Raw genomic sequence first — 24,803 nt, 5'->3', positions numbered from 1 at the left:
GTTTTCATATATCACTCTCATTAGTAACACAGATATAACCTCCTTATTGTAAGGAAAGACTTAATGTAAAGAAAAATGCATTGAAAGTCTTGTGCTTCTGAACACAGATAAAGTGGGTCACTGCACAGAATCCAGATTGTTTGATTAATAGTAAGGAGAGTTCAGCTCAGATTCCTAACTTTAATATTACACACATTACTGGTGCTGAGGATGAGGGTTTTTTGGGAGAGGTGGGGGTCAAAGGGCCCCAGGAAATGTAAGCTTCACGCAAATTCTAATTGCCTATTGATTTATGTAATCTTCTAGAGATGATATTGATGTGATCTTCTCAGAGATGGGATTTTTATGGGTAAATATTATTGTCCAGCATTGTTTAGAATAACTTATTCACAAGAATAACTTATTCACAGAAACCAGTTTCAAATAAGGAGACAGGCAGGCATTCTGCTGCCTAAAAATGAAGGCATAGCATTTTGCAAAATGCGCAATCATTTCCTTCCTGTTTCAGGAGTAAGTATGGAATAATCATGTGTGGTTTATTGGTTAAGAGGAGTTGTGATCCAGCGATTCAGAAAATGAAACAGTGCAGTTTACCTACTCTCTTTGTTCTATATCCTAAATGGTCCTAGCAGGTGACAGTAACTGTGAATCTTACGTGTAATTCCATATTCCTCAAAGGATTTACATACACTTGAACAAAAAATCCACATAAACAAACCTAGTGGATGATATGTTTCAGTGTTGAGTATTTAAGGAAATACAGGCAATCTTTGTTTAGCAAATACAATTGGGACCAGCAACTCGCTTGTTAAGCAAAGCAGTTGCTAAGTGAAACTGCAACTGTGCTTATGATCTCACTTCAGCTTTTCTTTGCTTTAGAGACCTGTGAAGGTCATAAACGTGAGGCTTGGTTACAAAGTTCCTTTTTCATCACTGTCATAACTTCAAATGGTCACTAAACGAGGTGGTTGCTAAATGAGGACTACCTGGAAGTACATGTTTGAGGAACTGGTTCTTTTTTGATATTTGAATTATCCTGAAATAAGCAATCACAAATATTATCGTTTATTTTAATGAAACCTTTGTATTTATAATTTTTAGAGCTATGGATTCAAATTGCCTGGGGCAGGGGAGGGAAGGACCTTTTAGAGTTTGAAAAAAGAGTGCCACTTCTCTGAGAGTTGCACTAAGTTGACTCTTTAAAGTCAACTTTAAAGTCATATTTTTCCAGGCTGCAGACATTTAACAAAGATTGTAAAACAAGCCTGGAATATCAATGTCCATTGCTTCCATCTATTATGTACAGTATAGCCTGGATGGACATCATACTAAGGATGAGCCCCAATACCCAGAAAACTGTCTTTTCCAATCTAGTGCCCTCCAAGTACTGCAACCCTGAGAGTTTAAATCCAGGAGGTCTGGAGGACACCAGACTGAGGAAGATTCTGCTAGCAGAGAAGACATTCCATTCATGCCTTTTAACTTAGCTGTAAGATCTCAGGGTAGATGTGCAAAGTATTAGAAAGGTAGTTCATGTGAAGATGACTTCAAGGTTTCTTGTCACATGAAGCAGATTTTAAATATTCAGCTCCACAATATAATTTAATAGTGCATGAGGATTTATCAAAACGAAGCATTCTTCCTCTATTTCTGCAGCAGCAAAATCTTCTTTTATATTACATGGAACAGAATTGAGACAAATCTACATTTAGAGCATACTTCTTTAAAACTAGATGCATCTTGCATAAAATACTAACTTAAAAACGTTGAAAGGGTAAGAACCAGATATAATTTCATGCTGAAGCTAATATGTGATGAATTGGCTCAAGACCGAAATTCCACTAGGGCCCGTTCTTAAATGAAAATAGCTGTTTGAAATGAAACCATGTGGTGGGAAGCAAACAGAGGCACAGAAGCTTTCTAGAATAATGGAATTAATTTTTACCATGTGTTTAGACACTTCCAAGAAGCACAACATGTGGTAGTAAATCTAAACATGTCACAATACCACCAACAAAAATGTAGAAATGGAAAATTTATTTCAGTGAAGAAAAATACCTTTTTTTAAATATAATTTTTATTGAACAAATTTTTAACAAGATAAAAACAATACAAATATTAGAAAAGAAAAAAAACAAGTAAGAATAGTGAACAAGTAGGAAAGGAAAGGAAAATATTATTAAAAAGTTGCTTCTGATCTTTTTAACAGTGCTTATAAATGCATTTATATTTTGCCCTTTCTCTCCAAAGTTACATCATAATTTCCTTCTTTCCATAAGCTGCCCTTTCTAATCTTCAAACCCATAAACCACAAGTTCATTTTTCTCTCTTTTCAGCAAAAAGTCCATAAGGGGGTTCCAGTCACAAGAAAAATACCTTATTGCACGTAACACTCCATTTTAAATGCCACAAAACTGTCTTTAAGAACTGACCCCACTAGCTTCAGCTGCTGGAAACTGTAATAAGGAAATAGCGTGTTCCAGATCCAGACAGAAAGCTTGGGCCTGAGACTTCTGATGCTGGTAAAGAATTTTAGTTAGCCACATTACTTTGCTGTTCAAGATGGCTTTTTATATCAGATTATGCAAGGAGCAAAGGAAAGATCAGCCACCCTGGACAATATACTCTTATCAAAAGAGACCATTTGTAAATAAGGCAGTGTGCAAGCTGACAAATAAATAAATAATACAATCCCTGCAAAAATATTCACAGAGCCTCAAATTTCCTGCAAGAAGTAGTTGCTCTAAAAATATGAGAAATAACCAAATCAAATACTTTTCAAGGGCTAAGGATTCTTTCTGCTTTTTGTTCAACAGGAATCTGTTGGAGTGGACTGAAAACATCAGTTTTAAGTGTGACTTAGTTATAAATACCATTTCCTAAGAGAACATTATGCACAAAATAGCTTGCCTTACACTGGGAAGTAATCGGTTGACCCAATTCAAAAATGAAAGCCTGCACTAATTAACTGCTGATGAATTGGAGTCATTCTATTAATTGTAGCATGAGCAAAAAAAATTCTTTTCTATCCTCCTCCTCTGTGACCCTGCAAATTTTAACAAATATTCTCTAAGATTATCTTTTTGTATCTTCTGGAAAGAGTTGTCTGTAATAAAGTCACCAGCCAGAAAACAATCTTCAACACGGAAAAACAAAATATGCTTAATTTTCAACCTACTTATTCATTGTGACACTGTCAGAATAAATACCATTTGAATTCACTTCAGATTTAAAAGAAATGATCCTGGGAATGATGGGAAAAAAGATTTACAATCTTTTGTTGAAATCCTAAAAGCCTCTTCAGAGATAAGTGGAGATCCATGTTGTTTATTCGTTCAGTCGCTTCCGACTCTTCGTAACTTCATGGACCAGCCCACGCCAGAGCTTCCTGTCGGTCGTCAACACCCCCAGCTCCCCCAGGGATGAGTCCGTCACCTCTAGAATATCATCCATCCACCTTGCCCTTGGTCGGCCCCTCTTCCTTTTGCCCTCCACTCTCCCTAGCATCAGCATCTTCTCCAGGGTGTCCTGTCTTCTCATCATGTGGCCAAAGTATTTCAGTTTTGCCTTTAATATCATTCCCTCAAGTGAGCAGTCTGGCTTTATTTCCTGGAGGATGGACTGGTTTGATCTTCTGGCAGTCCAAGGCAGCCTCAGAATTTTCCTCCAACACCACAGTTCAAAAGCATCGATCTTCCTTCTCTCAGCCTTCCTTATGGTCCAGCTCTCACAGCCATATGTTACTACGGGGAACACCATTGCTTTAACTACGTGGACCTTTGTGGTCAGTGTGATGTCTCTGCTCTTAACTATTTTATCGAGATTTGTCATTGCTCTTCTCCCAAGGATTAAGCGTCTTCTGATTTCCTGACTGCAGTCACCATCTGCAGTAATCTTCGCACCTAGAAATACCAAGTCTTTCACTGCTTCTACATTTTCTCCCTCTATTTGCCAGTTATCAATCAAACTGGTTGCCATAATCTTGGTTTTTTTGAGGTTTAGCTGCAAACCAGCTTTTGCACTTTCTTCTTTCACCTTCATCATAAGGCTCCTCAGTTCCTCTTCACTTTCAGCCATCAAAGTGGTATCATCTGCATATCTGAGATTGTTAATGTTTCTTCCAGCGATTTTAACCCCAGCCTTGGATTCCTCAAGCCCAGCATGTCGCATGATGTGTTCTGCGTACAAGTTGAATAGGTAGGGTGAGAGTATACAGCCCTGCCGTACTCCTTTCCCATTCTTAAACCAGTCTGTTGTTCCGTGGTCTGTTCTTACTGTTGCTACTTGGTCATTATACAGATTCTTCAGGAGGCATACAAGATGACTTGGTATCCCCATACCGCTAAGAACTTGCCACAATTTGTTATGGTCCACACAGTCAAAGGCTTTAGAATAGTCAATAAAACAGAAATAGATGTTTTTCTGAAACTCCCTGGCTTTTTCCATTATCCAGCGGATATTGGCAATTTGGTCCCTAGTTCCTCTGCCTTTTCTAAACACAGCTTGTGCATCTGGCAATTCTCGCTCCATGAGTTGCTGAAGTCTACCTTGCAGGATCTTGAGTATTACCTTACTGGCATGTGAAATGAGTGCCACTGTTTGATAGTTTGAACATTCTTTAGTGTTTCCCTTTTTTGGTATGGGGATGTAAGTTGATTTTTTCCAATCTGATGGCCATTCTTGTGTTTTCCAAATTTGCTGGCATATAGCATGCATTACCTTGACAGCATCACCTTGCAAGATTTTGAACAGTTCAGCTGGGATGCTGTCATCTCCTGCTGCCTTGTTATTAGCAATGCTTCTTAAGGCCCATTCAACCTCACTCTTCAGGATGTCTGGCTCTAGCTCACTGACCACACCATCAAAGCTATCCCTGATATTGTTATCCTTCCAATACTGGTCTTCTGTATATTCTTGCCACCTTTTCTTGATCTCTTCTTCTTCTGTTAGGTCCTTGCCATCTTTGTTTTTGATCACACTCATTTTGGCCTGGAATTCAATGTTTCTAATTTTCTGGAAGAGGCCTCTTGTCCTTCCTATTCTATGGTCTTCTTCCACTTCCGTGCATTGCTTGTTTAAAAATAATTCCTTATCTCTTCTGGCTAACCTCTGGAATTTTGCATTTAATTGGGCATATCTCTCCCTATCACTGTTGCCTTTTGCTTTCCTTCTTTCTTGGGCTACTTCTAGTGTCTCAGCAGACAGCCACTTTGCCTTCTTGGTTTTCTCTTTCTTTAGGATGTATTTTGTTGCCGCCTCCTGAACAATGTTGCCAACTTCTGTCCATAGTTCTTCCAGGACCCTATCTACTAAGTTCAGTCCCTTAAATCGATTCTTCACCTCCACTACATATTCCTTAGGAATATTAGTGAGCTCATATCTAGCTGATCTGTGGGTCTTCCCTAATCTCTTTAGTCTGATCATAAATTGTGCAAGAAGAAGTTCATGATCTGAACTACAGTCAGCTCCAGGTCTTGTTTTTACTGACTGTACAGATGTCCGCCACCTTTGGCTGCAAAGGATGTAGTCAATCTGATTTCGGTGTTGTCCATCTGGTGAAGTCCATGTATAAAGCCGTCTCTTAGGTTGTTGGAAGAGAGTGTTTGTTATGCAGAGTGAGTTGTCTTGGCAAAATTCTATCAGCCTATGTCCTGCTTCGTTTTGTTCTCCCAGGCCATGCTTACCAGTAATTCCAGGTGTCATTTGACTGTCCACCTTAGCATTCTAGTCTCCTGTGATGAAAATAACATCTCTTTTAGGCGTGTTGTCCAATAGGTGCTGAAGATCCTCATAGAACTGCTCTACTTCAGCTTCTTCAGCATCTGTGGTTGGGGCCTATATCTGGATCACTGTGGTGTTAGATGGCTTGCCCTGAATTTGAATTGAGATCCATAAACACCCAATATTTTTGACTCCCACATGAAAAGAAGTCCCTATGTATTAAGCTGCTTTCCGAGTCCTGAGTGTACAAAACATTTTACCATTCAAGTAATAAAGTGTAGAAAAGCCCCACTGTACAGATTTGATGGTTTATGTGGCTGTCTCATCGTTACAGTGATAGACTTAGGCTGCATCTACCTAAATTTCTGTACTTTCTTTGAACACATCTTAAAAACAGATGATGTAAAAGAAATAGTATCCTTTCAGGTTTCGTACTCATGCACCTTCTGGCTTCTTTGAAACACTGGGCATGCATTCCTGCAAATGCTATGATTTATGATTTGGGAATCTATCACTAATGCTTTGAACTGGGAAAAAAAGCAGCAGAAATCAAACTTAGGGTAACCTAGAATTCTATTCTCTTTCCTAATTTCATATTGTGTTCATAAGGCACATCCTTGAAGAATTCACATGTGCACTGGCTAGAAAAGTATTTTTTTTAATGAAGCCTGTGCTTTGGCACTGAAGTCAATGGACTTCAATTTACTATTTGGGTTGTTACCTGGGAATATCTTACTACCATTTCCTGTTTTAGGAAAGTCAGTCGTGTATGCATGAAGACAAAAAGCCATTATTCTGTGTCAGAACATCTGCTCTGTATTCAAAATATCATAAGTTTAATTTCTGATATCTCTAGGTAGGGCTGAGAAAGATTTCTGGTGAAATTCTGGACAGCCACTTCCAATTAGTACAACCAATTGATTCATTGATTACATGTCATCAAGTTTGTATCAACTCTTAGCAACCACATAGACAGACCTTCTCCAAGATTACCTGTCCCCATCATGGCCTTTCAGATCTTCTAATAGTATACTTATTGCTCCTGCTATTGAATCCATCCACCTTGTGCTGGTCATCCTCTTCTCTTTCTGCCCACCTTTCCTAGCATTATATATATCTCATAATGTGTCCAAAATACATTAAGTATGATCAGACAGAAAGGGTGTGCTCTAGGTCCCATCAATTAAACAATGTTTTTTGTTGGAACCCAGGAAGTATGCCTTTTCTGTTGCAGTGCCTGAACGATGGAACAATCTCCTCTCAAAGATCCATATGGACCACTACTCTAATGATGTTTAAGAAGTCCTTGTAAACCTTGCTGTTTCAGCAGACCTTGGGTTAGGACAGGTGGTGAACCCCTAATACCATTTTATATGGTAATTTGAATGTTTTTCTCAGGGTCCATATTCTTTTCTTGGTTTTTTATTGTTATTATTAATGTCGCATGCTTTATGAGGCTAGGTGACCCTCTAAATTTAATAAATAAATAATTTGAACCTGGTCATTTGTGCCTCAAGTGAGAACTCTGGATTGACTGGTTCTATGATATACTGTATTTGTTTGCTTTCTTAGTTACCTATGCTATTCTCAGGATCTCCTCCAACACCAAAGTTCAAAAGTCTCAACATTCTTTCTATCCAGCTTCTTCAAAGTCCAATTGTCGCTTCCATAGAATGGGTTTTGGGAAAGAGTTTTACTTCTTTATGTTTTCTTTTTGTTCATCCTATTCTAGGGCTTGTACTTCACTCTGTGTGAGCTTCTACCCTCACAATACTGTAGTGGGAAACTATACTAAGAATTTTGGCCAATTATGCTTGAAGGGGCCACAAAACAATGGAGTTTGGTGGCTGAATGTAGCTCTGGGGACTCTGGGGTCTTTTTTTACCCTGAATTATAATTTAAACAAAATAATGGGTAACTTCATACCTCATGCTAAGCCAAACCAAAGCATGCCTTATTACAGCTTAGTGTGATGTGTCTAAGCAGTTCTCACACATTTAGTAAAGAGCATATTGTCATAGAGTAACACTTCATGTACTTGAGAAAACAGCCTCCATCCACAATATATCTTTTGAGGCACCACAAAAACCAGGGTGATTTTGTTGCTAAAGTAACAAGTTGCCTCACCTCACTTGAGTGAATCATGTAGAAATACATGATAGATTTGCTATGGGCAATTAAGCAGAAAGAAAAGTTAAGTTATTAAAAGAAAAAAATGCTATTGCTGTGAGAGTCACCCCTCCTAGAAGCTATTTTGGAGAGAATCCCAGGAAGAACCTTTGTCTGTGCAGTCTCTCTTCTACCTTCTGTATCCCTATTTTTGTTTGTTTGTTTCTATCATTGCTTGCTCTTTCTTGTCTCTCATTTGCATAGTTATCCACTGCCAAAGAAAGCATACATTGCAATCCACAATCTATCAGCACAATAGAGATGTGCTGCCAATGTCTTTTCAAAAAGATTAATGCAGGAAAACAAATTAGGTAACAAAAGCCCAATATACTTACATCAGTGTCAGGTCCCTTGTCTGCTCCAGGACAAGAAAAAGTAACGAATTCATGGCACCTCTTGTGAACCACGAAACAGCAAACTAGAAAGAGGAGAAATATATTTAGATTACTGCAACTTTGTTAACAAGTCTACAGTCAATTTATATGCATGGAAATAAGCTTGATACAGTAATATGTCCTATGAAATTCTTTGACAAGCATTCAGATCATGGACCAATTCATTAACCAATCTTTACCATCTCCCTTTCTACTCATATAACTGTTTACAATACACTATTTCCTTATCTCATATAGTGACAGTATACCAAACGTTCATTCTGCCTAGGATTCCACCGTTCTTACTTAGCTTCTTCAAATGCTTCAACAAAAAGGAGTATGAAACACGCTACTCAACTAATCAGCAGTCTTAGCAAAGTTACATAATTATGATGCAATTAAGTGGAGTCCAAATGTGTCTTCATGCTTATGGAACAGAGTTGGCAGAATGGAAATCTCCTCATGTGTAGCCTTCACAACATCCACTCAAGCCCCTCTGATGTGGGAGGGAGAGTTCAGGAGAAGATGCGGAAGTCTGTATGGGCAACATTGGAATTCACCTCATACTTTTTGCTTTTGGAATTTTAACTAGGCTATTGGCCACTCATCATTTAAAATTGACCTAACAGCATAAATTGTTTTCATGTTCAAGCTCACTTTACAATTAAACTTTACTATTGGACTTACTATATCAAAGAAATATGTACTATAAGGAATACCATACTAGGTGTAGCTGAATGCTAGATCGACAACAAAACCTCTTGGGTGACTACTTACGCATTCCTCTCCTAGTTGCCATCTATATATTTTTCACTGTAGATAAGCATGGGCTGAGGCTTTTTTAAAAAAAAAAAATCATTACCACAGGACAATTTTTGATTGTAAGTGGAAAGCTAAGCTGACAAAACTGAGATCAACACTTCATGATGAACATACTATATGAATTGTTTTCTTTATTAATCTTGTTCATCCTTTGGTAAAATACTTCCATATAAGTATTTTATTTACCCCACAAGAATGCTGAGAAGCTTGCTTATGTGCTTGTGTTTTATTACTGTCATGCAATGAAGCCATACCAGAGCAACAATTTGGCAATGGAAATGATGGAATTGCTCACTTTCTCTCATTGACATCCCAGCCTTTAACTCCAAGATTCCAGAACAACAGGGATTCCTAACCTGTTTCTACTCACTGTGGAATGAAGTATTACTCAGAGAGAAGATAACTAATTTCCCACCCTGTCCAAGTCTAATAATTTTCTTGACTACTTTGGAAAGAGAATTTCAGCAACTCTGCTCTCAGATTTTCTGTTTATTTCCTTTATTGGCATATCTTTTTTTATTTCTTTTAAAGACATAAACAAAAAAGGTTAATCAAGGGCTGAACTAAATTAACTATGAAGTTTATGCTAAGGGTTTTTTTTTGTTTTTTTTAAACAGAGATTTCTCAAGCAAAATGTACATTAATACAGAGAATGGTCAAGCCACTAATTCTGACTTGAAAAGGGCAGGGAGACTTCAATTAACTATATGGGCCTGTCCTTGTGGTGGTAGTTTGTTGTTGTTCTGGTTGTTGTTATTTGGTGCCATCTTTTGGCGGGGGAGGGGGGAATAGTTTCCCATTCAGCCAACAGTTCTGGGATTTCCTAGATGTCTCCCATCCTAAGTCTAGCCCTGCTTAACATTTTTCAAAATCATCCAAAGGCAGCTATCTACTGCATTACTGAAAGATGAGAACAGTATTTCCTAAAGCACCCCCAAGGTCAGTGGTAATATCCAGTATGGAACTATTCTTCACTTCAAATAATCAAACAAAAAAAAAATCATTTCAGTATATCCCACTAAGTGAAATAGCACAACAAGCAGCAAATGAACATTAATATTGCTGCTGATCATACAATCAGGGTTAGAAGTGGTCATTACAGGCACCCTACAGTAAAGCATTCCTGAAAAATTGTTCTCAGCCTCTGTTTGAATACATATAAAGAGACAATCATTTCCACAGACAACCGATTCTAGTGTCAAACTGCTTTTAACATTTCAAATAAAATTTCCTTTGCATTAACTTAAAACCCAGTATTTAACATCCTATACAATGGTTAATAGAATCATGGCCTTTTTCTGTGTTATAATCCTTTAGATATAAGAACAGGATCATATACTGCCAGCATCTTCTCTTTTCAGAGCTAAACATAACAAGCTACCTCAATCTTTCTTTCACAGGATTTAAGGGTTAAGAGGATGGATTGAGCATTTTTTGCTGCTCTCTGAATCAATTTAAATTTACTTGAATACTAAACCATGCTTATCAAAACTGGCATGCAATATTACAGATGGAGGTCTCACCAGCTAAGGAAAGAACAGAATCTCCCATCTATGAAAGCACTGAAAAGAGGTCGTTTGCTGCAATTACTTGCACATTCACAGTGAATTCTGCAATAATGAAACAGAGATAACTTCCACATAAGCCCAGACCCTGATAATGCCGGGTCCTTCCTCATGCAGAAAGCAACGTGTGTACAGAATATAACTGAATGCATCTCTAACTTAGATATTCTCCCTTAATGCATCAGAAACCACAGCAGTTAATGCAGAAGGATAGCAATGTGGGGGTTTTCAGGAATGCTCTCATGCGGACCACTCTGAATAAAGCAAAACTGAATGGGGCTAATTCTTTGCCGTGATTTGAAAACTTTTACGGTTGGGCAGAGATCTACATCTGAAGAGGAAAAAGTGATTTACAGTGTGCCCCTGTTGGAAACTCCTTTAAAAAGCTGCATCTTTTCCTGGGCTCATGTGGAACATCAGCACAAATACACATTTGATTTAAGAAGGGGCTGAAAGGCATGATGTGTTGCCTTTTCCATTGAGCCAAGATCCCTGCACAGATCTAAAACCTAGGCCATATAAGATTATGTTTGCCTTTCATGCATGTGTGTAGTTTTAGCAGATCAGTAATGTGCATATTACCTGCACCCCCCCAAAAAACCCCCAACACAAAACAGATTCTCCAATCAATATCAGAACCTGATTATCAACATGCTTCAAAACTACCATGTAACTATCCTCTCCCCCCATTAGTGGCCATATTTTTGTTCAATTGAAAGGAAGCTTGGGAATAGTTAAATTGTCTTTCCTCAATCTGGCAGAGTCCAGGTAAGACTATGACTGTCGTAATTCCCAACCATCATCATTTTTGGCCATTGGAAATGACAAGAGTTTACAACCCTATGCATCTGGAGGATATGTTGTGGAAGGCTGAGGCCAATTACTAAGAATGTATGTATAATTTAGCAGCAAAATAGTAATGAACTTGTTAATACATTATGGGAGCATCTTCTTTGGATTAACTGAGTGTGCACACTTAATAGCCTAGTTTTGCATGGCTATGGAGTTGCATTTAGTTATATAATACTTTATGCTCAATACAAGCTTATGAGGCAAACTGTCCTGGAAGAAAACCATTTGTGCAAGTCTATATTATTGCTAAGTAGAAATCTGTCTCAATGCTTAGTTAATATTCTTCCAATTACATCAAAAATTATTTTCATATCACATGTAAGTATTTACAACTGATTAATATATGTATATACTGCAAAAAAGCTTTGAATATTCTGAAACCAGTTCTAAATTTTGTTCCACAGATATTGTTTTAACCAAAATAGATAGATGGATAGATATGCATTTATATTATTTTATTTTCATATATCCTGGTAGATAACATTACCCTTGGAAAGGCATCTGTTTCGTTACTAAGAAAGAGAGTGAAGAGGTCAAGTTCTGTTTTCAGTGAAAACATAGTCAGTAAAATATTAAGTAAATATAAGGTTAACGATATTTCTCCAGCTGTAGTAGTTTGACAACTTAAGTGACAGTTGCTCATTTGCATTTATTGCCACATTCATAAATTTCTTATATATACAACATGTAGGTCCTGGCCAATAATCCCTATAGAGGCAAATGAGGATGGATTAATATACCTTTTGAACTAATTTGTTAAAAGCAGTTCTTGGCCCAACACTGAACCTCTTCAAAGCAATAGCATTTTATTCTGTAAGGTTATGACAGAACAAAAACTGCCAAACTATTATCTTGTTTGATTAAAGTGTATTAAATTTCTGAATTTAATGCATACCAAGTGCCTGAATGCTTTCAAATCCCTGATATTATTTCCAGTTATCTTGCTTTGAAAGGACCCATCAGTTAAAATTAAGAACAGATTGTATTCACTATTAAAGTTCATTCTTCCTTCTTTTCAGGAACATTTATACTATAAGCAAAATATATATTGCTCACACAGAAAAGAAAACCTTATACATTAAATTTAAAGGTTCATTTTTATACTTATGAGGTTGATAATAATCATAATGAAAATATACTATTTATTTCATTTAATGCAAAAAAATTTTTTTCTTATATTAGTGGCATTTCAAATACTTAAATACAAACATACTAAACCTGCTGACAGTTTTAGCAGCCAACAAATTTCACCTTGTATGCATAATGAAAACTAAAAAGTTTAATCCAACAAGGAAGCAAAAGTTCATCTAAGGTAGAAGGAACAGGTCTGGCTAGCAAATGGCCTGCTTAAACCTATGCATCATATTTATATAAGTTAATCTAATACTTAAAAAAAAAAGAGTTTCAATCTCTTTCTGGCCACAATCCTATGTTCTACCAGAAAAAACATGACTGAGGTAAAAGCATAAATTCTCTATATACTGGCATAACAGAGCTAGCTTCTGCATTATATTCATACAACTGTACCAGTGCATGCCACTTATATCCCGAACATCCAAAACAGAAGGATTGAAGTAGATAGAATATGAAACAAACACAAACATTGCTGCAATGCTAGTGAGCTAATCTGATAATCAAATAATATAGTTATCAAGTCATCTAGCCACCAATATTCCCTTCCCCCATCTGTCTCTTAAATATGACCTTCTGGTGATCCTAATAGCCAAATATGACACAAACAGCATTAGACATCATAAGCGACTGAAGGGAACATAATGAATTGAAAATGTGTCCATGCCCTTCCAGCAGGATTTAGTCACATGGCAGAAATGGTAACTAGCAGTTGTGAAGAGGCACAAGCAAATTACATACTTGAAATTTACAGGCACCCAAATGTGTACTCCAACTTTCCCCAATGTGTTATTTCCAAATGTGCCTGACTACAATTTTCAAGTTTCCTAGATAGTGTGGCCAGAATGACATGGGAGTTTAATAGTTCAATATATCTGGAAGGTTGGGAAAAGCTAGATCACAAAAAAAGAGAACAAAGAATTCCCCTCAATTAGAACAAAGAATGGCTAAATCTTGGCTGAGGTTCCTTCACAACCAGGATTTGTCCCAATCCGGCATCATTGCTGCCCTTTTCTGTTCTCCTAATGAGGATGTTCTTGTGAAGCTGAGATTATCTTCCAACTGAGAGTATCAACTTCCAACACAACACACATTGCCAAGCTTCTATTTTGCAATGTTCAATGCTGGAGCTCTGCAGAGCATGGGGTGGGCAGTTTTCCCATTTGCAGGAATTCCTGATTCACTCCGTTTCAGGCAACTGGAAGCTGGAGCTCACAAAACCTATTCGTAACTGATGTGGTCAGTTTCACAACCCTTATTTTAAAAAAAAAGTTCCAGGATTGATTTTCTCTGTATACATAAGCAGCCTGCATTGAAGTTTTACCCTACTGTGCCTCTGGACTCAAAATAGCCGTTACTTTTTCTCCACAGTATGCCCATTACAACTTACACAGTTGCAGCCACTGGGAAAAATTCCTGGGTACAAAACTATTGTTTTATGGCTTCATCACAGCTCTCAGTGGGAAAGTACATGCAGAAAAAATGACACATTGAAGACCAACAACCAGACAAATTCACAAGACATCCAGGCAAATGAAAACCAAGGAATACTATCAATTTCCCTCTCTTTCTGTGTGAAACAGATATGAGGAGATTTCTTTTGCTCTTCCAGGAGTTGCCGTAGCTCAGGAATTGAAGGAAGAATTTTACGCCCTCCTATCGATCAGCTGCAGGATGGGCTGATTGGTTAATCGTTCTCCCTATCTGTTCTCAGTGTTCCAAAGTTGGAAGGAATGAAGACAACCTCATGCCCAAATTCAAAAAGCTTTGGCGGGATGAGAAAGCAGTCATGACTGACACAACATATGCAATCATAACACAGTCCATTTGATTTTGCTTAGTATAACTCCTTCCCACTGGTCCTTCGCACAAGGGATATGGTGAGCTCAAGCAATAATGGCCATAAAACAGCCCCCCTCAAAAACGCAGAGCTGGGAGGGGTGTGTGAGACATTATGGTTCAAGAGTTCCAGGTAGCATAAAGCCAGATGAAACCTCTCTGTGCATCTGATGAAGTGAGCTGCAGCTCACAAAAGCTTATGCCTTTTAATAAAATGGGTTAGTTGGAAAAGGTGCTACCAGACTTTTCATGATTTTTTTTGAAACAACCAAAAGAGCAAAAGCCGAGGGAATCTGCCATACTTTCAAACTTTCCTTACAAGACCTATGTCTTGGTAATAATTGGCATTCCAATTACATCGGCATGAACGAGAACTCCCCAGAGTAGACACTGGGAGGGAAGGGCTCTCGGGGGAGGGGTCAGCCTCCGTTGCTGGGGATAGATTATGATGTTAGCTGAACAGCACACCTGCATATGCATTTATTTGTAAACTGCCCAGAGTCACTTCCATAGTGAGATGGGTGGTGTATACATTTGATTGATAAATAAATAAATAAGGCTACCAGGTAACTCTGGGCACCAAACAAGAGTTAAAAACATCAAATACAAAGCAAATTGATTAACAATAATAAGTATTAATATATTTTATCACACCTTTTTTATATTTGGTCAATTCAAGGGGGTGAACTACCTAATATTCCTTCCTCCCCCTATTTTCCCAACAACAACCCTGCCCCCTCCCCGGAGAGCCCTTCCCTCCCAGTGTCTATATTTACAAATTCTGTCTAAGGCATGCCTCCTGGTTCCATAAGGTGGCACTGATCAATTGATGGGATCTAGAGCATGCCTAGCCCTCCAGAGATTCCTGGAGACCCAGTCCCGCAAATATTCCAGCCCTATGCAAATAGAGGTTCTTGCTGCTAAAACAGGCTTATATTCATCAGGCCAGCCAGCTTCTGAAAACAAAACAAAACAAAACAAAACAAAACAAAACAAAACAAAACAAAACAAAACAAAACAAAACAAAACAAAACAAAACAAAACAAAACAAAACAAAACAAAACAAAACAAAACAAAACAAAACACAAGTTCAGTCATGAAAGAGAGAATGCAAAAAAAAAATTGGGGGGGGGGAAGAAAAATTAAGAAGAAACACATACACACAGCCATTTCATTGGCCAAGAATGTCTTAATCCAAGATGAGAAGTGCAAACAATTGCTAGGAGTTCTGGTCCCACCTTAGTCATGAAAGCTGGCTGGGTGACCTTGGGCCAGTCACTCTCTCTCAGCCCAACTCACCTCACAGGGTGGTTGTTGTTGTGGGGAAAATAGGGGGAGGAAGGAGTACCAGGTATGTTCGCCACCTTGAGTTATTTATTAAAAGAATAAAGGCGGCATAAAAAAATTTTAAAAAACAGTTTAAGAATGTCATTGTATGCTTGTTTAGTTGGGATTAAGTTGATTGAATGAATTAGACTAATGCTGAGTAAACAAGTTTAAACCCGGGGTACAGAATTTGTGGGGAACAATAAGTCACCACTTCTAATACAGTAAAAAGCACTACACTGTCAAACTCACTTCCCTCTTAAGGAATCTTTATAAAGAAAACGTTGCACTATGAACAGCATTCCCCCACAGGTCTGGATGGCCCCAACCTTTGGGCTTTCATAAGGCATTAAAGACCCAGGTATTTCCTCAGGCACTTGGAAGTTAAACCAGCCCTGTTAGTGTATTGGTCTGTACTGCTTAAAATTGGATTATTTTTAGACATATATATATATATATATATATATATATATATATATATATATATATTATTATTATTATTATTATTACTATTACTTTAGAGTTCTATCTGGTATATTAAGTTTTGATTTGGTTTTAACCTCTTCTGAGCTGCCCAAAGTCACTACTATGAGATGGATGACTACATACATAATTTAAACAAACAAACAAACAAACAAAGCTAAACCAGGATTGTAGCATCAACTAGGAAAACTCAGTATTCTGACTAGAGCTCCTTTAGAGCTTCATAATAATTTCTTATCTTAAAATGAAACCTAAACCTTTTTTCTTTGATAAAGGAACCACCTCAGGTGGAAGAAAAGCTGCTTTGGGGTTATGGAAATAATCAACTGTTGTATATTTTCATATTACACATTGCAAATAATTATTTGCCTTGAACAATTCATTATTTGGAGTACACAAGTTTTTAGATCAGATCTCTCTAATTTGAAAACACAATCTGTTTAATATCAAAGCATTTTATTTAATCAACAGATTTAGTAAACACAAAGTATTTACTGTCCCAATTTCCAGACCTTGTGTTCTCTTTATGCACATCGGAAGCAAGCAATCCAACAAGCATTGCTCTAGTCAAACTATATTCATGTTAATAGGGACTTTATAATGTACGTAGCTGGCAAATGGCAGCCCAAGTCAGCCTTCCCAACCAGTTCCCCTCCCCTTTAGACTTCCACTGTCCTAATTACCAGGGCGTATGCAGATTTTCACAGGAGGTAGCACATGCCCACCCTTGTCTGGGCTCAGAAACTAAGTCGGGTTGGGCCAGATGGGTACTTGAATGGGAGAGCCACAATATATATCAGGGCTGTAAGCTCCGCTGGAAAGCCACACAATGAAGAAGGCAATGGCAAACCAGGGCAGCAACTTGGAGAAGATGGGGTTCATTAAGAACAAGTTCTTAACACACAATTCACAAAACTCTTTCATTTCTTACTGATGCTAATGGGATTAACTTTCAACTATTTATTAGGGCTGCAGCCTTAGACAGAATTTGTAAATGTAAACTAAGCCATTTTCTTCAACTAGCAGCTAGCAGAGTTAGGGACTTGAAAGAGAAAAGAAACAGAGCAGTTAGTCTGCAAACTAAAGGAGGACAACATGGAACCAAAAAAGAAGCAGATCTTCCCTGCTGGATACTTCTTCAGCTCCAGTTCCTTTCAAACACCAATTCCTTGAGAACAACCGTGTAACGCAGGGTTTATCTGAGTTATTTTGTTTGCTCAGAGCAGCAACAAAACAGAAACAACAAAACAGAAACAGAATAACAACAAAACAGAAATTAGTATTTCCCTAATTTGCTCCATTTATTTTAGTATACTCATGGTGGGGATTCCATGACATATTTAATTAAGCATCACTTATTCAATTAAACAGTTCAGTCAGCTATCAGATGTTTTGTGTGTGTGTTTGGTGCTGCGGGCAGTACACAGGCTAGTAGTGTTTTAAAGCTACTCTTCTTATTTATTTATTTAAATTTATTGGCCGCCCAACTCCAGTGAACTCTGGGCAGCGTACAAAACTAGGGGAAACACAAAAACAGCTAAAAACATTGAACCACACAGACAGTCCAGACTAAATTAATCTGATGGACAGCAAAAACAACAAAACAGAACAAAACAAAACAGGAGCCACTGAAACAAATAATAAAAATTATTAGGCGCTCCCGCCAACCCAAAAGGTAACACCTTATATTGAAAAGAGCCTAGGGGACAATTGAAAGCAGTTTTCCATTCATCCCCCTCCCTAATGCGAATGCGGAAATATGCCTCCCTCAGATCCAACTTAGAGAATATTTTCCCCTTTGACAGGTGTGATAACATATCCTTGATTAATGGGACTGGATATTTATTTAATATTGATACTGCATTCAGCCCACGGAAATCCGTACATAGTCTCAAAGTTCCATCCTTCTTTGGTCTGAATAGGACAGGTGCCCCCACTGGGAAATTTGCTGGTTCTATAAAACCTCTAACCAGATTTTTATCCACAAACTCCCTTAGCGTTTCCAGCTCTTTCTGGGTCATAGCATAAATTTTTGGCTTAGGCAACTTTGCATTAGGGAGAAAGTCTATGGCACAGTCAGTCTTTTGGTGTGGCGGTAGCTGATCCGCTTCCTTTTCACCAAATACATCCGCAAAGTCCTGGTATTGCTCCGGCAACCCTTCTAACAGATCGGTAGGGCGGTGCGGAGCGGAGCGGCCGCTGCTGCCCTCCCCACGTCCCCGCTGTCCAATTCATCCCCCTCCGGTGCTTTATAAAACCCATCTGCAAAAGTCACAGTTCTGTGCACCCAGTTTATATGCGGGTTCTGTTGAACAAACCAAGGCATCCCCAAAACGACAAACGGACCCCCCACAGGTGCCACCACAAAAGGCAGCTTTTCCCAGTGACTTCCCATTTGCAATGCCACCATCCCTGTGGAGTGAGTTGCCGGCTCTCCCCCCGCCGTAGACCCATCCAATTGGGTAAAGATCATGGGGTGTTTCAACGGAAACGTGGGAAGCTCCAAGGCAGCCACCACGTCAGGGTGCATTGAACACCATGAACACCCTGAATCCATCATCGCCCACAGTTCAACAGTTCGTGTGCGGGATCCCAATTTCACCTTCACTGTCAGCGTAGGGAAATTTCCACTCACCGAAGCGTGATCGCGCCCCTCCTCTACCACCTGCCCCGTGGCGCCTCTTAGGGCAGGTGGCTGGCATTTCCCGCCAGCTGAGACGGCTCGAGGTCCCCTTCACCCTCATAGAAAGGAATGCTCTCCGGCTCCGTTTCAGCCATCGCTGCCTTCATCTTCCTGTGCCCAGAGGGGGATTTTGCTGACGGCTTTGCCGGGCGCTCTTCGGTCTTCCTCTGCGGGCACATCGCTGCTCGGTGTCCCTCTTTCCCACATCGCAGGCATTGCCCTTTTGCAAACCGGCTCTCTCTTTCCTCCTGCCAGGCCGTCCATCCCGCCCTGCCAGTGGTCCCGGGTGCCTTGCCCATCTTTGTTATGGCCATCTGCTTCGGGCCCCTCCTGGTCTGCGCGAACTTAGCCTGGGCTTGCTCGACATTCGCCGCCAGCTGTATCCAGTCGTATAGCGTGCCTGGGTCTGCCCTTCCTAACGCCCATCTCAGTAGCTCAGGTCTCAGTCCATCTTTGAACATTTCTATTAGAGTAGTGTGCGACCAATCGTCCACTTTCGCCGCTAGGGCTTGGAATTCGAGGGCATAATCAGCCACGGACTTAGACCCCTGGAATAACTCCCGCAGGGCCACCTTTGCTTTCTCCTTTGCTAGCGGATCAGCAAAGTGCATTTTTAGTGCCCATAGAAAGTCTCTGAAGTCATCCAACTCCAGGGATCCATCTCGGCTAATTGGACAAACCAATCAGCTGCCCTTCCCTCCAGTTGGGTAGCTACAGTGTTTATCTTTGCCCTTTCCGAAGGAAACAGCCTCCCAAACTCCTCCATATAGCTTTTCGCATTAGTCAGGAAGAATGACAGTTTTGTAGGATTCCCATCAAATTTGACAGTGAAATCCCTATACCGGGCTCTTTGTGGGCTGCTCTTCCTCTCTTTCCACCTGGCTCTCCTCCTGGGCTCTGGAGACCTCTTCTCTCGAGGGGGAGGGGGACTCGCAACTCCGACTTTGGGACTTTTCTTCCGATTCCTGCTTCGTCCCCTCCCTGCATTTTCCGCCTGCTGCGGGGGCGACGGGGACGCCCACCTGGGACTGTGCGGTGGCGATCCCCCCCAGTACCTCCTCCGGTCTTTCCTCCTCACGCACGGGGGTGGAGGAGGGAGAAACAGATGGGGACGACCGTCTGTAGCGATGTTCCCTTCTTCCTCTGTCCTGGCTGCCCCTCGCAAATGACATTCTTTCCATCATGTCTTCCAAAGACTTTACTCTGGCTTCTAGCCTCTGCGATTTCCCACTGGCCTCGGAGCCGTCCGAATCACTCCTCTCCATTATGGCCACATCTGGGGACAGCAGATACTTTGCCTTCACAGGTGCCTGGGGCGCTCCAGGCAGGGTTCCCTCATCCTTTCTGACCACCTTGGACTTTACCGCTTTCACCGTGGCTGAGCTGGCGTCCGAGGCTTCCGACAGTTCCTCCGATTCAGGGGTGAGAGTCCTTTCCCTTCTTTGCCTCATGGAAGCCGTCTCCCCCACGCTGGAATCCTCACTCTCTCCCGAGCGGGAAGTAGGTTCAGTCATCACTAACTTTATTTCCTCACAGTAGCACTGGAAGGAGGTTAGTGGTAAGGGTTTTATGATTCTCAGCTTTATTGTAATGATTGCCTATTCTGACATACTCAGTCTCACAAGGGGATTTTTTTATGAAAACTGATTTATTGAAAGAATAGTATGCAAATACGAAGAAAGCTGAGAATGAGCAAAAGCGCGCCAAATACAAACTAAAAACCCTCGCTTCAAAACCAGCCCCGCCCTTCCTCCCTCCTAGCAACCACCCCCTCCCAGGTGTTAGCAACCGTTACCCACATCGGCCTGAGAAAGTAACCTTGAACAGAGTCAATAACCCAAACATGCATTCCACAGTTGCAGTAAGCAGATTACAGCCTGGCACGGCTGGAAAGTTCCAACCCACAAACACGGGTTAGAAAAGTGACATGCGAAACGTTACGATGTATACAGAACATTGAAACGATGAACATGACACAGAAGTCCTCAAACAGATTTCTGTTGTGGTCAACAAGTTCCCACTCCCATTCAGACATTTGAGAGAGAACAGAAAAAAATCCCCTCCTTCTTAGGGGCATGTGTGCAGATCAGTGCTGTGCTAAGAGGGCCTAAGACTGAGCAGTGGGCAGGCAAAAAAAAAAATCACCCAATGTGATGGCATGCCTAACAGACCCCAGGGACACAGAGGAGGCAGCAAGTCAGTTAAGGGAGGAAAGGGGACCATTACCACAGAAGGAATTTTTGAATCCAGGGAGGGGGGAAGCATGAGAAAGAGATTCTGTAATTCGGCCTTAATTAATGGTAAGTTGTGCAGGAGAATGTATTCCATAGGCTCTCAAGATTCTGTTATTTTACCTTACTAGCAGTACAAATCTTTCCAGAAATCCAAGTGGTTCTTGTTCCTCACCTGGACAGCCTCACAAAGCTTGAGACCACCTGAACTGTCCACACACATTTTCTGTTCGCTATACTCTCAACTAATGTAATATTATTTTCTCCATTTATTTCACTATTTGTTGCCTATGGTTGGCAAAAAACACACCAAATCCAAGAGGGCAGGATTATTTCACTTGCTGAAATCACCCTTGGGACTGTAGCTAACTGAACGCAAAGTACGGAGTGCGCCCTGATGGCTTCAAAGGCTGAGCCATACTTTGCAGGCACCGAGGACAGCTGTCTGCATTTGTCATGTTCATCGTTCCAATGGTTTGCATACATCGTAACGTTTCACATGTCCTGTTTCTGATCCATGTCTATCATCTGCGGGGTGGGGAATTTCAGCTCTGCCAGGCTGTTATCTTTCTGTTGCCCTGAAGGAATGTGTGTTTGGGTTATGACATGTATTCAAGGTTACTTTCCCAGGCAGATGTGTGACGCTTGCCAGGCCTGGGAGGGGGTGGTTGTGAGGGAGGGGTAGGGGGGCGGGATCGGCTTGGAGGCGAGGGGTTTTAGTTTGTATTTGGCGCGCTTTTGCTTATTCTCAGCTTTCTTCGTATTTGCATACTATCCTTTCAATAAATCAGTTTTATTCACTAAACTCTGGTGAGACTGACTTCGTTGGGATAAGGCAATCATTACAGCATTTGGCACGCAACAAATGCTTTGAGAGACAGAGAAGTGTGATTGGCTGTCACTTATGTAAATATCATTCCTTATCTGTTCGGAGTTTGTATCATTTTTACTTGGTATGGCACTCCTGTGTATGACCCATAAAAGGAAGGGATGTGTATTCTTCCCCTCAAGACACATACTGTATGTGTACCGTAGGGAAGGAATCAGCAGATAACTCAGAAGATGATTAAATATATACCAAGTAATAGCAAACAATGAGAAGCGGAAGAGTTACAGAAAGAAAACAGTTTTGACGTTAACTGCTAGATCTTTTTTTCCTAATAGTGGGGAAAAATAAAATGTATGTAAAATATAAGAGAGTTACGTTTGCTGCTTTCTTCTATTCAGAGAACACTGGAGAAATCTGTGCTGCAACTTACTTCCATTTCCATACAAAGTACTTCAAAGCCCATCTGGGAGTGTAACCTCAGACAGAGATCCTAAATTGGCTTACAGTTAACTAGTTCAACACCTGGTACTGATCCAGTTAAACATCTGCCTTTTTTTCATCCTGCCCTTGTTATTCCTTTGGATTTTTATCCACTTTTCCTGACTCAGTATTCTTGAAAATTCAAAGGGTTGCAACTGATTTATGGGAAGAAACAGAAATGAAATTCTGTGAAAGACGTCTTCGAGAGTAAATGAGCTAATGCTAAAGGAAATGTGTTGCATAGGTTGGCCACCCATACCTAAAGGATATACAGGTAGTCTTCATTTAGCAACTGCCTCAGATAGCAACTGTTCTCAAATACCAGGGTAATAAACAGTAATAAAAAAATTCATTTTCTGACCAATCCTCTCATTTAGGACAACAAAAGCCTTTAGTGTGAAACTGATTAAAGTCTGGTCAGTTTCAGGCAACTGCTGGAGTCCTGGGAGGGTTCTAGTCAACTAATTACCCTCACAGATCTGAGCTTGTTAACTTGCAGTTAGTTTTAGGGAAGTGCTGCACTGTGGAGAAAAGCAGCCCTGCGAGGAAACAAAAAAAGGGGGAAAAAATGGGTCAGGCTCAGGACACTGTATGAAAGAACTTTTTCTGAATGAGACAGCAGCAACCAGTGATCTTTGCAGCTTCTTCTCAGTCATGTGTTCACTTAGCAATCATTTCGCTTAACAATCAAGTCATCAGAATCAACTGCAGTCATTGAATGAGCACTAGTAAAGGTAAAGGTTTCCCTTGACGTAAAGTCCAGTCGTGTCCGACTCTAGGGGGCGGTGCTCATCTCTGTTTCTAAGCCTTAGAGCCGGCGTTGTCCGTAGACATTTTCCGAGTCATGTGGCCAGCATGACGACACGGAACACCGTTACCTTCCCGCCGAAGCGGTACCTATTGATCTACTCACATTTGCATGTTTTCGAATTGCTAGGTGAGCAGGAGCTGGGACTAGCAACGGGAGCTCACCCCGCCGCACGGTTTCGAACCGCCGACCTTCCGATCGGCAGCTCAGCGGTTTAACCCGCAGCGCCACCGCATCCCGTGAATGAGCACTACCTGTACAAAAATATAACTTGGTTTCATATTGCAACCAAAGAAGAATGTTCAGTTCTTTTCTATTATTTAGTTTCAAAAGTGAAGCTGTACACGTTCGTTTGTATATTCGTTTAGTTGCTTCCGACTCTTTGTGACTTCATGGACCAGCCCACGCCAGAGCTTCCTGTCGGTCGTCAACACACCCAGCTCCCCCAGGGACGAGTCCATCACCTCTAGAATATCTTCCATCCACCTTGTCCTTGGTCGGCCCCTCTTCCTTTTGCCTTCCACTCTCCCTAGCATCAGCATCTTCTCCAGGGTGTCCTGTCTTCTCATTATGTGGCCAAAGTATTTCAGTTTTGCCTTTAATATCATTCCCTCAAGTGAGCAGTCTGGCTTTATTTCCTGGAGGATGGACTGGTTTGATCTTCTGGCAGTCCAAGGCACCCTCAGAATTTTCCTCCAACACCACAGTTCCAAAGCATCGATCTTCCTTCGCTCAGCCTTCCTTATGGTCCAGCTCTCGCAGCCATATGTTACTACGGGGAACACCATTGCTTTAACTATGCGGGCCTTTGTTGTCAGTGTGATGTCTCTGCTCTTAACTATTTTATCGAGATTTGTCATTGCTCTTCTCCCAAGGATTAAGCGTCTTCTGATTTCCTGACTGCAGTCACCATCTGCAGTAATCTTCGCACCTAGAAATATAAAGTCTTTCACTGCCTCTACGTTTTCTCCCTCTATTTGCCAGTTATCAATCAAGCTGGTTGTCATAATCTTGGTTTTTTTGAGGTTTAGCTGCAAGCCAGCTTTTGTACTGTCTTCTTTCACCTTCATCATAAGGCTCCTCAGTTCCCCTTCGCTTTCAGCCATCAAAGTGGTATCATCTGCATATCTGAGATTGTTAATGTTTCTTCCAGCCTTGGATTCCTCAAGCCCACACACACCTGAATATCCATGGTTTCTCTTCTGTTCCTAGGCAAATCCCTACTAATATTATTAGTCTTTGAAGAGTTTTGTTATCTTAGTCCACAGATTGTTCATGTATGAATAGAAGTCTCTTTTTTCCAATTTCATTTTCAAGAACACTATTGCAAGTTTCTTCTTCTTTTTCCATTGTTGTTAAAAGATGGCAGGAAGCTTATCCTATTCAAAATGCATTTTGAAAGTGGATCAAAAATTCTCAGGTACTATCTGATCTCAGTGAAAAAAACTTGAGAGTGTTTGATGTGAGGTCTGCTCATCCAGAACATAGCT

At 40.4% G+C, this 24,803-nt stretch overlaps 1 protein-coding gene across 1 annotated transcript in view; it reads right to left on the bottom strand.

The window, feature by feature from the left end:
* The window catches only part of PRKCA (protein kinase C alpha), a 219,713-nt gene that overhangs the window by 103,655 nt on the left and 91,255 nt on the right, over positions 1–24,803 (bottom strand). The window contains exon 3 of the mRNA XM_063293481.1: positions 8,226–8,308. Within this exon, the coding sequence (XP_063149551.1) occupies positions 8,226–8,308 (83 nt within the window). The remainder of the gene's footprint in view (positions 1–8,225; positions 8,309–24,803) is intronic.

Source organism: Candoia aspera, chromosome 2 (assembly GCF_035149785.1).
Source record: "Candoia aspera isolate rCanAsp1 chromosome 2, rCanAsp1.hap2, whole genome shotgun sequence".
In the NCBI taxonomy this organism is placed as follows: Eukaryota; Metazoa; Chordata; class Lepidosauria; order Squamata; family Boidae; genus Candoia; species Candoia aspera.
This window is presented reverse-complemented; position numbering and strand designations above follow the sequence as displayed.